The 14697-nt window shown below is 34.1% G+C and overlaps 1 protein-coding gene and 1 long non-coding RNA gene across 5 annotated transcripts in view; both read right to left on the bottom strand.

Moving 5' to 3' along the window:
• Positions 1-1669, bottom strand: part of LOC143234068 (dual 3',5'-cyclic-AMP and -GMP phosphodiesterase 11-like) — a 102496-nt gene extending 100827 nt beyond the window's left edge. For 3 of the 4 annotated variants that reach the window (XR_013018505.1, XM_076471111.1, XM_076471112.1), the window contains exon 1: positions 1538-1669. Coding sequence is in view for 2 of the 4 variants with exons in the window: in XM_076471111.1 (XP_076327226.1) it covers positions 1538-1640 (103 nt within the window). In the remaining 2 variants the exon portion in view is untranslated. The remainder of the gene's footprint in view (positions 1-1537) is intronic. The other variant, XM_076471113.1, reaches the window with a different exon arrangement.
• Positions 1670-6521: 4852 nt separating this feature from the next.
• Positions 6522-13169, bottom strand: LOC143235552 (uncharacterized). Its single transcript, XR_013019283.1, has 2 exons — positions 12841-13169; positions 6522-8150 (listed from the first exon to the last, which is right to left on the bottom strand). It is a non-coding gene; the product is annotated as an uncharacterized LOC143235552 (long non-coding RNA).
• Positions 13170-14697: the final 1528 nt, after the last annotated feature.

Genomic DNA, 14697 nt, shown 5'->3' with positions numbered 1-14697 from the left:
TACCTAAAATGCTATTTACATGCCAAAAATGCATAATACACTAACAAATGTTAAAAAGATATATTCAGCTTCACATGATTGTTATCACATGTTCTAGGTTGGACATCTTGTTGCTGGTGTTTTCTGTACAGTTTAAGACTTATATATACACTTTTCACCAGAAACTGTTTATTTCTCATGACATAATAAACCCATACTGTTATAAAAAAGTTGTTTAAATTAAAGTAACTGAATTATATGAGCATATATTTGTTCGTTCTGTTATTGAGAATTTTATCGGTAATTTTTTTTACTTTATAACAAACCGTTAAAAACGATATTTTGGAACACCAGTGTTACTGCTTAGTTTTGTTAAACGTATTAAAACTTTGAAGAATGCATAATTTACTCAGCCTTACTTTACTAGGTGTGAGACTGTCATCCCGCATTAAGACTGAATGTTATCGAAAAGCTGTAAGTGTCCAAACATTGAAATGTGTACATCAGGGTTGGTAAACCTTTCGTTTAAACACCTGGATAAGAAAATACAGCAAAAGTTGTTCACCTGTTCTAACATACAACTGTATGATTATACTTAGCCCTTATCATATCTGAATATTAACAAATCTCTCTCTGGCTTCTATTAACATTAAGAAAAACAACAACAAAAGCATGCACGTCTGGTTGTGCTATTTGTGGTGCTTTGGTTTTATTAATGGACGACAGTCCATTCAGTGTACTAACATTACTTAGAATAATTTAGCCTAAAAGGATCTTTTGTTGTTGTTTTGTTTTTGAACATCGCGCAAAACAACACGAAAGCTATCTGCGCTAGCAGTCCCTAATTCAGCAGTGTAAGACTAGAAGGAAGGTAGCTAGTTATCACCACCCACCGCCAACTCTTGGAATACTCTTTTACCAACGAATAGTGGGATTCACCGTCACATTATAACACCCCCACGGCTGAAAGTACGAACATGTATGGTGTGACAGGGATTCGAACCCACGACCCTCGGCTTACGAGTTGAGCGCCCTAACCACCTGGCCATGGAAGAAAATATTCTCAGTGTTTAATTAATTAATGTTAAGATAGTTTGTAACTGAATTTATGCTAATCAGCAAATTGCATTATCTTTACTTGAATAAAACGTCTGAAACAGTATAGAATTAACGCGCATAAATGCTTCAGTTTAATCACACTTGAATTACCTTATTTTCCTGTGTTTCGTACACCCAGCCTATAAAATTATACTATTCAACTTTTTTATCTAATGCTCTAAGGAACGTTTACTACAAACCTATTCTTATTTATAAGATTGGCATCTTTTTAATATAATCTACAAATTATATTAAAATACTTATATTGCAGTAATCTTTATACGACTAGTGTTAGTAGTACCAAAAATTTCTATTAATGTAAAATAATGCATTCCCATATTTATCCAACAGTCTTGATAAGATAAATAAGGTAGATGCTAAATCCATGGAGGAGAAAGCCAAGTATTCAATTTGTCGACATTGACTTGTTAAACGTTGTTAAGTAACACTATCAACTTACGTGACATAGTCAGTTGCGTTGCTAGTTTGTTATCAACACTTGCACTGTTGCACTTCAACTTTACAGAAACCCCTTCAGTATTCTTTACACCATCACAATCCATGTGTCAATGCTGTCTGAGGTCTGCACATGATTCGACAATTTGCACAGAGTTCACGAACTCGGTTCTGTTTTCGCTCATAGAGGGCGCACAAGGCACGACTAGTTAAGTCAACTCTTGCGCTCGTGCTCGATCTTTGTTTCAGTGTTTTGTTTATAAAAAATATGTTCAACATTCTAATTTTAAACAAAGTCATTGTCTTGACAATACATAAAAACTAACTGTTTAATATTTTATTAAAATAATTTAATGTTTTTATCTCAATTTTTTTTGTCCTGTATTACAAAATAGTGACTTTTTTAACTTGTTAATCGTATTTTGTGCAGAAGAATTAAAACGGAAAGTTTGTTTGTTTTTTGAATTTCGCACCAAGCTACTCGAGGGCTATCTGTGCTAGCCGTCCTTAATTTAGCAGTGTAAGACTAGAGGGAAGGCAGCTAGTCATCACCACCCACCGCCAACTTTTAGGCTACTCTTTTACTAACGAATAGTGGGATTGACCGTCACGTTATAACGCCCCAAGGCCGGGAGGGCGAGCATGTTTGGCGCGACTCGGGCGCGAACCCGCGACCCTCAGATTATGAGTCGCACACCTTAACACCCTTGGCCATGCCGGGCCAAACAGATGGTTACACATGGTGTACCTAAGTGTTACTCCTGAATTTCAAAAATATTTGTTTTCGAATAATTTTTACTTTTCTATAATGCTTTCACACTAATCTCAAACATTTGTTAGAGAAGTAACTGAAATACTGTTAACCAATTTTTATTGTTTCACTATAATTTTACTTCAAGGACTATTTAAAATAAAAATAATTAGTTTGAAAGTTTTCAAATTTTTATGATAAAACACTAAATGCCAAATATACATTATAAAAAGTTATAATTTGAAAACAAGTTAATTTACATTTACTACCTAAACCCATTCTACGATCAACCTATTTAAGTTGATGACAGAGAAAATGAATGGGTAGGTATATCTTCTTAGACCTACATCAGGTAGTAGTCACAGTTCATTATCATCAGCAATCTCTCTTCCGTTAAAAGTTAGGTCCGGCTTCATTAATATTAGTGACTCCGGTGGATCAATGGTAAATAAAATGGCTTATAACACTTAACGATGGGTTTTGATACCCATAGTGGGCAAAGCACAGATAGTGCAACTTTGCGCTTAACAACAATCAAGACTAATATGAGTAAATAAGAACACGACAAATAAATATTATTGTTTACCCAGTAGGGGCGTGGCGTCACGTGGTGAGCGCTTACCAGAACCGTCTCGGAAATCTAGAAACGAATTCAATATGAAGAAAACTTAAAGTATACACATTAGATAATCTATTGATTATTGAGTTAATGAATCTGGTGGAGAATTTTGCTGTTGATGTCAGGCAGTTAGCTATTTAACAATGACGTTTTGAAGATTCACAGGTTCTGTGAGATGCAAATGAAATATTTTTGTAATTAATTAACAGGTATGAAAAGTGGTAAGTTTTTCATTGTTTTTTGTAAAAATATAATTGCTACTTATAAATTATTAAGTATTAAATAACAGATGTTCTCTTTAACAATGCTTATGAGATAATGCAACATCAGGAAACAATAACCTTGTACTCAGATTTCGAACATTCATATAACTATAGAAAATGAGCCTACAAGAGTGCAAAACATCTTTATTGATATTTTGTAGAACAGATTAACTGTATAGATACTGCTGCATCAAACCTGACTCCACCAGCATTCAAACAGTCGTGACATCTACGATAAGAACCTCACATGCTGTTACACAGTTTTCAGCTGTGATCCGATGATAAATATTGATGTTGTTTGATTCATATAAGAAGTAAGTGATCAACAATTTGTAAAATCATTCTTGAAATTACTGATCATCACTGTGATATAAATAATAATATATTTATTTTCAACATAGCTTGTACTTTGCATAAGAAGAGGTAAGCTAACCTCAAAAATAGCGAGAGAACTTGATGTAGAATTTTAACATTGTATAGTACAAAATGCATTATTAATGAGTGTGATCATAGAGCATTTGGTGTGTTTGTGTGCACACAACTATTGTGTTAAATTGGCTCAGAAGAAAGCTGCATCAAACAGCAGCATGTCGTATCTTCGATGCTTATTAAATATCAGGGAATTGAGAACTCCAAATCACAAAAACCTGTTAGTTTCGTGCATGCAAATAGAACAGATTTACAAACTAACAGATGGAAAGGACAGAATGTGTGTGTCTCATTGGAATGGATATGGGAATTCATGATGACGAAAAACCCACTTGAAGTAAAATTGTATCCTAGAAATGGCTGGTATGAGTATTAAAACTTTAACTAAAATAAATTACAGAACAACGTTTCGACCTTCTTAGGTCAACAACAACCATGGTAGGTATTTAGTTTTTGAGAAAAGGTTTCTCACGCAAACTAGGGTATTCAAGCATAGCATTATCTTCCTTCGCCTTGCACGCGGATGTGTTATAGAGATTTCGAGGGATTTAATGATGAGAATGTCTTTGGTTTTTAGTGTTTGCTAACTGAAAATCCGGTGAGTATCGTTCACAAGAACGGAGCTGGCAAGGTGAAAGTCGAGGTCAGGGCCATAGGCTCGAGGATGGTGGAGGCAACTTTCATGATGGGATAATTAGAAGATTGGAAGAAACAAGTTGGCAGTGTACAGACAAAGCAACAGTCCAACGGACAATTTAATGGGACCACCTGGTGGCTAGGATCTATAAATCCAATGCCGTGGCTGGGATCGTAAAATCCAATATCCTTCTTAGGTCATCTTCAGGTTAACAAAAATGACCAAAGAAGGTCGAAACTGGGTATAGTAATATAAATTGTTTCACCCACAACTAACTGAAGAGCACTGGATTTGTGAGAACTTCCTGATCGGTAGTGGATATAACATTTGTAGTGTGTGTATGGTTGACATATTATACAACACTCTTCGTTACTTTTGTTCAGAGGTTCTTATTAATAATTGGTAGGAGTTACATCTGTGGAATTATAAGAGTGAAATAACAGTTGTGAATACATTGTCTATAAGTTCGTACTATCCTACATCTAAAGTTAAAGCTAAATTAATACTTTATTATAACTTACAGCTTTCACAATAGGTAAGATTAGTTTTCAGAACAGGTACGACGTTTCGGTCACTGATCATTATCAAGTATATATAATTGTTTACAGCTATTTGTGCTAATCATCTTTCTCGTATTTGTAAGCATGGTCGTAGCTTACATTACAGATTGGGAGAGAAGTTTCCAAAAAATATGGAAATGCAAGGGATTTATAGGAGAAAAGATAAAAGCAAAACAGAGGATAGTGTACTTGGCTACGATCTGTAATTCGTAGTTTGTATACGACTATTATGGTTATTAGACTAGCAGGCACGGCATGGCCAGTGGTAAAGACACTGAACTCGTACTCTGAGGGTCACGGGTTCGAATCCTCGTCGCACCATACATGTTCGCCCTTTCTGCCGTGAGGGCGTTATAAAGTATCGGTCAATCTCACTATTCATTGGTAAAAGAGTAGCCCAAGAGTTGGCGGTGGGTGGTGATGACTAATCCTAATCCCTCTAGTTTTACACTGCTAAATTATGGATGGCTAGCGCAGATAGCCCTCGGGTAGCTTTGCGCGAAATTCAAACCAATTAGACTACCAATTGGAGAAAATAAGTTTCATTTCTAGTTTTGTCCTTAATAGCCTGTTGTGTCCAATAATGCTTATTAATTCTGTCCTGATTAACAAATACGTATATTTCATTTCTGATCTGTTCCATTAGAAACGTTGAGCGATAGTTTAGATGTGAGGTAGATTAAAATCTTTCTACTTGAAAGGAACAGAAAGCTTTTGAAAAAGATAATAATAAATAACATTAAAATGTAGAGTTTACCAATTTATTGTTGAGTTCGCTGACCGCAACTCAGTGCAGAACTGTGAAATGAAGTTCTACAGTTTGCATCCTAGTACCAACAAAAATAAAATCGAGTTCCTCAAGTTGAGGTCATGGCCACGTTATAAAAGTGATGGTCAAATCCCACTATTTGGTCTTACAATAGCATCCGAAGAGTTTGTAGTAAATGATGTTGACTAGCTGTTTTCCCTCTAACCCATATCTTCAAAATTAAGGCTAAAGCAGATAGGATTCGTGTAGCTTTGGAGAAAATCCAACAAATCAACTATTCATTTTGTAAATCTCGAAAAAATAAACATTTTGTGATTCCATTCTATAGTTTTTACGCTACAGTTGTTAATTTATTTATTTTTACCATCTCCTGTATGTGAAACGCTAAATGAATTTCACCTGGTTATTTCAATTATAAACACATCGCTAAGTATAGCTGGTAATGTATACTACACGAAAAATCAGGTACAGGTCTAAATTCCAAGTACTGTAAAATCAAACACGTTCAGCATACGAGTGTATTGTGAATGAATTACATGGTATGAGTAAAATCACGAAATTTCCCCAACTGTATGTTGCTATGTGCGAGTGCAAACAATGATACCTGTAAGTCACTCGTGACGCGTTACAGATACGTATCGGAAATTGAAAATAAAATCACACTAGCAGTTAATGAGAAAATCGATTACTAAATTTCAGTCTTTAATATTGCAACCTCCAAGCCACACATGTGGAAAACTTATTTGTTTTGATCATAACTATGGTAAATTGGATTTGTTTTGAATATAAAACTACGCATGCAATCTCTAAGAGCAAGTGTGATTGTAAAATTTCAGTTTCCGTTCTCATGCTGTTTCCTGATTAACCATTTCTCACCGGAAAACATGAAAATCCAAACCTGATGAGTGTTTTTCTTTCAAAATCTAGAACGAACGATATGATTATTGCGCCCTTAATATATTGATCTTCTATTTTATTGTACGGGCATAGTGTGGTTAACATATTGCATATTCTTGTACTTATGTTATTAGCTCTGGATAATGTTCGTAGTAAAACATATATAGATTATCAAAATTATTTCACGATGCAAAATAAAAAACGAAAAAAACGAAACGGTTTTCTTACTGAACTATAAGATTTCATTTTAATTATGAAACAACAGAAACTAACTCATCAAATATTTCGCTCGCTGCATGAAATGATTTCAAAATTTTTCTGTGTTCACTTCGCAGTTGCTTATGAACTAAAAAAACCTAGAGTTCAGCACGCACTTCTCTTGTAATTAAGCAGGTCACATGAAGAACGGTGGTGATACTGAAATAAACTAGACCTCAGGGTGTGCCAAAGTAACGTTTCTTATTGAAATTGACTTTTCTTTGTTTTGATACATAAGTTCTTTTTTTCAGCATCGTTATGTCGGAATCTCCTTATTATTCCGGTTAGAAGGATATTTGTAATCCTTGTAGAGATCATGGACTGGTTTTACGCTCGTAAATCGCTCCGTTTCGTGGCCGATTTATTATCCTGTACGTGTTTCACGGATGACACGAAACACATCCTTACGAGCGGTGATGAACTCTGGGTGGTGTCTACCGCCATAAGGAATACACCGTTCCTTGCTTCCTTCCTGGACTTGCAAACTTGCACTGAATGCGGTCTCATTAAAAGTTTGCAATCTACTAATGGTGGGGTAATAGTTAATCTTCAGAAATGAGCCGTGGCCTGGCACCAGAATAATAAAAAAAAAGGTTTATGGTTATTATTTTACTTTTTATTTGTTGTTCCTGAATTGCGAATAGAAAGGCGTGACAACAAACCTGACGTCAACATAGCTTATAAAGAAAACACTTTTGTGGCATTAAAGCTCAAATACTCAGTTCAGTCAGTACACAGGATACAAGTCTGGATTAAAGCACGAGTTTCTATAAATCATGTGATTAATTCATAAAGTATTGTGTCAAATATGTAAGTTCATAAGTGTATATAGTACATAATAAAACAAAAGCATTAAAAATACAATCACACAGTTTTATAACGTGGCTATCTCAGAGATTAAACGACATAGTTTCTGAGCTATAAGTTTGTGTAGACACATAATAGGTAAATGTTCCAGCAGAAGAATTGATAATATGAAGTAAAATAAAGCTTGTTTGTACAACTAACCACTTTACAAACATTGATGAATAAAAGCCACTTCACAAATAGCTTATAATCTATTAAAAAGTTTTACAGCTATTCTGGCACCACTCCTGTGTAATTACAAGAGTATTTAGACTGTATAAAAATGCTTAAAACAGTGGTTTCTTATACTAATAAGAAATTAAAAGCTTGAGCATGGGAATTAAAGCCACAATTGGATGAAATTTAAACGTATTGAAACTTGATTGCATATAACATATCAGGATACAAATAATAACTTTTGCACATGCTTGCAACTAACAAACGTCGATGTTGATTTTAAGAACCCATGAGTGAAAGTCAGGAAAAATATGGTATAATACGTCAACCACTATATCCAGACAGCTTCTCCCTCAACTAGGGTTCGTCAAACCGGCTGGGACACCACAGGTTTAGTACTTTACCTGGAGGCTATATATATATAATAATCAGTTTTTCATAAACAACAATAATTTATGGTGTGAACACAATTAAACAAGTGCATAGTAATTATTGTGATTTTCAATGAAGTTATTTATAAGCCATTTTTTAAGGGGATAATTAACAACACATTATTAATTGATTTGTTGTTTGAATTCACCAGATCTGACGAACCAACAACCAACCACAATGGTAATTTTAAGAACTCATATCAATCAAATGTAATTCATGTAAATGAAAGAACACCTTTTAAGGTTTTAGAAGACTTAGTTACATAAGTTAATGTTTGATATAGACAAACAGGACAAGCCATACGTTTAAACATTGACAAAAGGCGTAATCTGACTTCTAACTTAAAGTATGGCCCGCATGGCCAGGTGGTTAAGGCGTTCGACCCGTAATCTGAGGGTCGCGGGCTAGAATCCTATCATCTTCGGTCTTTCAACCGCGAAGGCATAATAATGTTACGGTCAATCCCATTGTTCTTAGGAAAAGAGTTGCCCAAGAGTTGGCGGAGGGTGGCGATGAGTAGCTGTCTTCTCTCTAGTCTTACACTTCTAAATTATAGACGGCTAGGCAGATAGCCCTCGTGTAGTTTTGCGCGAAATTCAAAACAACTAAATAAATTAAACTGTTACTAAAGCACTGTCTAGCCTCTGACTAATATTATACATATACGTTTCATATAAGATCAGTTTTGTCATGTGTATTTTAGTAAACAAATAATAAACAGCAATAGTTTTGGTATACTTGTGGATCGCGAGGAATTCTTCTGTGCAATAGCTATCAATGATCAGTTGTTTCTTTCTTCAAAATACAAATCGAGCGTGAACTCAAACAAGCAACCATATTTACCCACAGAAAGAAACAAGAACAACCAACATGTGTTACTAAATTAATAGAACTTGGTACAGTTCCGTTTAAAAATTTAAATTCAGAAGTATAAAACTAGCTAGTTTTTGTTATTTTCCCTGTGTAAAACTACACAATAAACTAGCTACATCTTTCCACAGTAGGCAAGCAAACTCTTAGCTTTGTAAGTACATAAACTTACCGCTGGTTCCCCAGAGGACAAAAACAGTGTAAAATAATATATATATTAACGAACTTCGTTTGTGTGAGAAATATATCATAGGAACCTACAAACATTTTACCACGTTTCTCAATGATACTTTCAATAGTTTGTTTACAGATGGTAAAATGAAACACTTTATCAAACAAAACGCACACACTGTTGAAAGCATGGAGTGGAAATATAAAGTTAAAGACTGTTAAAATTCAGAAGCTGACGTCTTCATAAAGTCAAGTTTTTCTTAAATTCTTAAGTGCTACAACATGTAAATGTGCCAACATAAATAGTTGTCATGACTGCTTTTCATAAAACAACCTAAGATATTTCAATTCAAGACATTCATTAGGTATCGTACAGTTTATATTCAACTTGTGAGTAAACGCTAGACTTAATACGACTTTCATCTTAACTTTCGATAAAGTATTCCCAGCATTTTTACCTCATTTCATAAATAACAGTAATTATGGTGTGAATACGATTAAACAAATAAATGTAATTATTATCATTTTTTTATTTAAATTATTTATAAATCAAGTTTCTGTGGCAAGAATTCGTAACACAATATTATTAACTTCATTCTTAACACTAATTATTTGTTTATTTTTATTTTACGAAATATGACGAACCTCAAGCTCGTTATTTTTTACCCATGTGTGTTGTCAGTAGGGTTTGTCACAACAACTGACTGGATTTGAACGAAAGTTACAATAGGATTCAGATTACGACCCAGTTTAGAATATATTAGATTTGGGTGGAATTAAGGTCACAAAAATTTTAAAAAATCTGGCTGTTAACATAGGAACCGATTTTTCACATTATGTTCCTCAGTAACTCAGTCAAATCGGGTTAGTGTTTGATGAAACATTATTTCTCATTGTTCTGTTAAAAAAAAAAAAAGAAGTCTATGTTCGTTGATAACTGTGGCCTGGCATGGCCAGATGGTTAGGGCGCTCGACTCGTTATCTGAGGGTGGCGGATTCGAATCCCTGTCGCACCAAACATGCTCACTCTTTTAGCCATGGGGGCGTTATAATTGTGACGGTAAATCCCACTATTCGTTGGTAGGACTAGCTGCCTTTCCTCTTGTCTCACACTGCTAAATTAGGGACGATTAGCACAGATAACCCTCTTGTAACTTTGCGCAAAATTCAAAAGAAACCAAATAAACCGTTGATAACTAAAGTGCCCCTCCAGTTTTAATTGGAATTTTTACAACAGTTCCAATCTACAAATCAAACCAATAAATTAGTATCGGTGGACTGTTTTTATCATAAAGTTGCATTTTCATCCTATGCTCAGCAGTGAGTTAGAGACTTACAACGTTGAAAATTCAGAATCTTATCCCTGTAATGCGCACAGAATAGGTGGTCGGCCCGTTGTGCAGCTTTAAGCATAATAATATTTATTAACCAAGCAAACAAAAATTATTATTTATGGTCTTCTGATGTTTCTGTTCAAGTACGAATTATGTTGGGGCTTCAGACAGCTCATCTGTATTCTTTAAATTTAGTATATATGATTTCAATTTCCACCTCTTTTCACTATTTAAATATTAAAAGACATATTTTGAGAATGTGAATTAATTTAGTTTTAGTTACTTTCTGTATTGCATTACAACAAAAATTAGTAATAAATTTGTTATTAAACAAACGACGAAAAATAATAACTAATATTTTTAAGGCTGTGATACTTGATTACAAGAGGTGTTCGTTGACTTGACAACGTCGCGTGGAGTTAAGCACAAAGATACACAATAGGCTATCCGTGTCTGTCCATCAGGAGTATCGAAAACTGGTTTCTAGCTGTGGGAGTCCATAAACATGCCTCTGTATCACTGTGGCGTTAACTGTAAAGGGTCTGAAATAGTAATTAGCAGTAAATTTGAGATAAAATGTTTCATATTTCTTGTACAGTTTTTTGTTTTTTTTTTTTTGCATGAAAAAGTTCCCACCTGGTGGTTAAGCGAAAAGGCAAAAGGTTTATCAGGCTAATATCCGGGTTTCGTAACACGCGGTGGGCATGACTACACATATTTGTTGTAAAGCACAAATATACAAAGTGACAAAGATTAACTTCAATTTGTATCAGAAATTACATAGTAACACCTACCAAATATAATTTCAGTGACGTAAAAATAACATATTCACATTTAGTTTTTACAGCATTGCATCGTTGTCTTTTTTGTTTTCTTTTTTAATCCCTAAGGAATTTGCTCAAAAACTCGAGCTTTTTGGTTCAGTTTCGAGATCTTAAAATATTTCCTCTTTGAGAAAGAAAAAAATACTACAACTCAACACTTTGGAATGGTTTTAAGCTTTATAGAAAAGAAATATGTACAGATAAATAAAAAAAAGCTAACAGACATTGTTCAATAAATCGCCAGTAGGGTAGTAGCCCCTCCCCGTAGCACATCGGTATATTTGCGAACGTATATAGCTAGAAACCGGGTTTCGATACCCGTAGTGGACAGAGCACAGATAACTCATTGTGTAGCTTTGTGCTTAATTAAAGACAAACAAAAACCGATATGGTAAATATCGTTTACCATAACAAATAACCGTTATTTTTTGTGACGTCACCTCAATGAGAAACTGCTGTAAGCTGACTAAAATACCTCCATAACTGTTTTACAAGTTTCGTAAAGTAATACGGCGGAAAACTGTTAGGGTTAAATGTCTTAGGAATAAATTTTAAGTTTATGAAATGATGTAGCTTCATTCATCTACCAGTGTGCAAAAGTCGGATTCAAAGAACAACACGGTACAATATAATATGTATCTTAAGGCTTATCTTATTTTATTTCGCCTTTTATAGATTTAGAAGGTAACGATGTTGTATGTTGATTAACTGTTAAAACCACAGTTTTGTCCGTTTCGTATTTTTATCTTCGAGTACACATGTGTGTATGTTTGTTTAGTGATATCTTATGCAGATAACCCTAATTTTGCGGTGATACTCTAGAGGATAAACACCTAATAAAAATAACCCATTGCCAACTTTGACTACTCTTTACCACTGAACAGTGAAATTGACTGTCACATTAAAAAATTCCCTCAGTTGAAGGGAAAACACATGCGGCGATAGGATTCTATCCCACAACTTGGAAATTGCAATTCATGTGCCCTAACAACCAAGCCATGTATATATACATATATATATATTGCCACTATTTCTGAAGATTAGTAAATGTTTATTTTATATATATGTGTGTGTACAAAAGAAACAGGAAAACATTTTATATTTTTTACAAATAAAATTAATTTGCATATTCCACTTACTTTAATTGACTGTCTATAAACAAAGTTCTACAGTTAGAAAGAAAAACGACTTTGATTCGAAAGCATCTTTAAAGCACAAAACTGAAAAAAACCTCCCAGAATTTCTGTACACGACGTGCAGAAACCGAGACTGTTTACTTTTACAATAGTTGAAACAATTTTTGCTTAAGTATAACACATAATACACTCTAGACGAAGATTTAAAAACGTTATATCCGCTCGATTTCAAACTTTTTTAACCAAGTGAGAAAAATAATCGTTTAAACATCGTTAATATATATTGTATTGCTGTCTGAAACAAGTCATCGACAATGATACGAAAATATTTTACCTTCCGTTTTCAAGAAAACTATTAGTGATTTGCGTAAGACAAATGTAAAGTATCATGACCTCCATACGTTTTTTCACGTGAAATCGAGCGTCAAACACTCGAACCTGCATGGTAGGCTTAAGAAATTACAGCCTCGCTCTCAAACGTAATCGTTTGATGTTGTTTCAAGTTTGCTAATGCCTCATGATGAGACTTCTGAACTTGTTCAGTCTCTTGACTAATGTATGGTTTCTTCTTCACGAGTATAGCTCGTGAAGAAAAACGCGGTGAGAGCAATCTATCTTTAGAGCATCATCTAGCTGTTGCCAAGATAACAACTTGTTTTTGTCGCATCTTTACCGAGCCGCTCTTACTTTACTCAATCTCTTGCGTAGTTAAGTGCAACACCATCCATAAGTCTGTTTGGCTCACACATTAATTTACTCTGTCTTCTTCTTATTGCTATTTAAGTTAGTTTGCTATTGCATTACATTTATTGGCGTTCCTGAAACTTACTGCACCGTAAATCTTTTGCGAATTAATGTATCTTACATAACAAACAAATAAAAAAGCACATGTTATAACAAAAAATCAAAATATCGAACGTCCTGACGACAAAAGGTTCTAGAGGCGAACAGATTTTTACATACAAAGTACAAATATGTATTCACGTGTACATAAAAAAAAAATACGTCATAAGATCAAAACAACGCGCCAACAAATAGTTATAATTATCTCATTCTCTACCCTTTCTAAACAAAAACTATAATGTTTTGCCACTTTACCCTCCCCAACCCCCGAAAAAGCTATAGTGCGTTACTAAGTTATATACACTCCAAACATGCAATAGCCCTTTACTAGGTTATATTCCATAACTTGTAGTTAGGTTATTCTTGAACTGATAATTTAACTGAAGACCAGAAAACCAGTTCTGAATCTTTTTTTGAATATGTTGTCGAATTAACAGTTATCCCCACAGCTTGTCACATAAAAAATAGCCGTGCTATGGCTACTGCTACTAATGTCTTATTTATGAATATTGACAATGCCAGAGCATATTTTCATGTTCCTGCAACACCAAATATTTTCCCATTTACTTGATATATAGAAACATTGTCACACTAACTTTCATTACTATATTCAATGGAAAAGTGAACACACATGGAAATATCCAAAAGTAATCGACTTTTTTCCATTCTTACCTGGGAATGGCACTAGATTTTTTCCAAGTGATTGGTAAGTAATTATTTCCGTACGATCCATTTCTTCCTGATACACTTTCAATGTTTTTATACTAAATACGTTATTTTGCATAATTTTCAAAACAGAGTATTTAATATGTATTTTTGGGTATTTAAGTCTATGTTTTGAGACCAAACACCCACAAACTGTATATAGTGTGGTAAGAAAGGCATTAAGAACTAAATTTCAAAATAAGTTTATCAGCATTATTTAAGTTTTATTTACGCAAAAATGCATAAAGTAAGTTTATTTGTAAGTCATTGTGCAAAGTCAGTATAATGATAACACATCAACTTATGATGTTTCTTGAAGGTATTTTTAGCTTTTACATGTGCATATTTTATTTCAAAATGGTCTCTACTAACTCGTCACCGGCTGATACAACGGTAAGTCTGCGGATTTACAACTCTAAAATTAGGGGTTTGATACCTCTCGATGGACTCAGCAGATAATCCGATATGGTTTTGCTAAAAGAAAACACACACACGCGATCTAGTAATTTTTTACAGTTATGAATATTTCCGAAGCTAATCTGTAGAAGTGAAGAAATTATTTTCACAAAATGGAGGTTAAATTTACACCATCCGTACATGATAACAGAGGCACACTTTTGTTTTTTTGAAGCTAAGCACATAG

The sequence above is a fragment of the Tachypleus tridentatus genome, chromosome 12, assembly GCF_004210375.1.
Source record: "Tachypleus tridentatus isolate NWPU-2018 chromosome 12, ASM421037v1, whole genome shotgun sequence".
NCBI lineage: Eukaryota > Metazoa > Arthropoda > Merostomata > Xiphosura > Limulidae > Tachypleus > Tachypleus tridentatus.
This window is presented reverse-complemented; position numbering and strand designations above follow the sequence as displayed.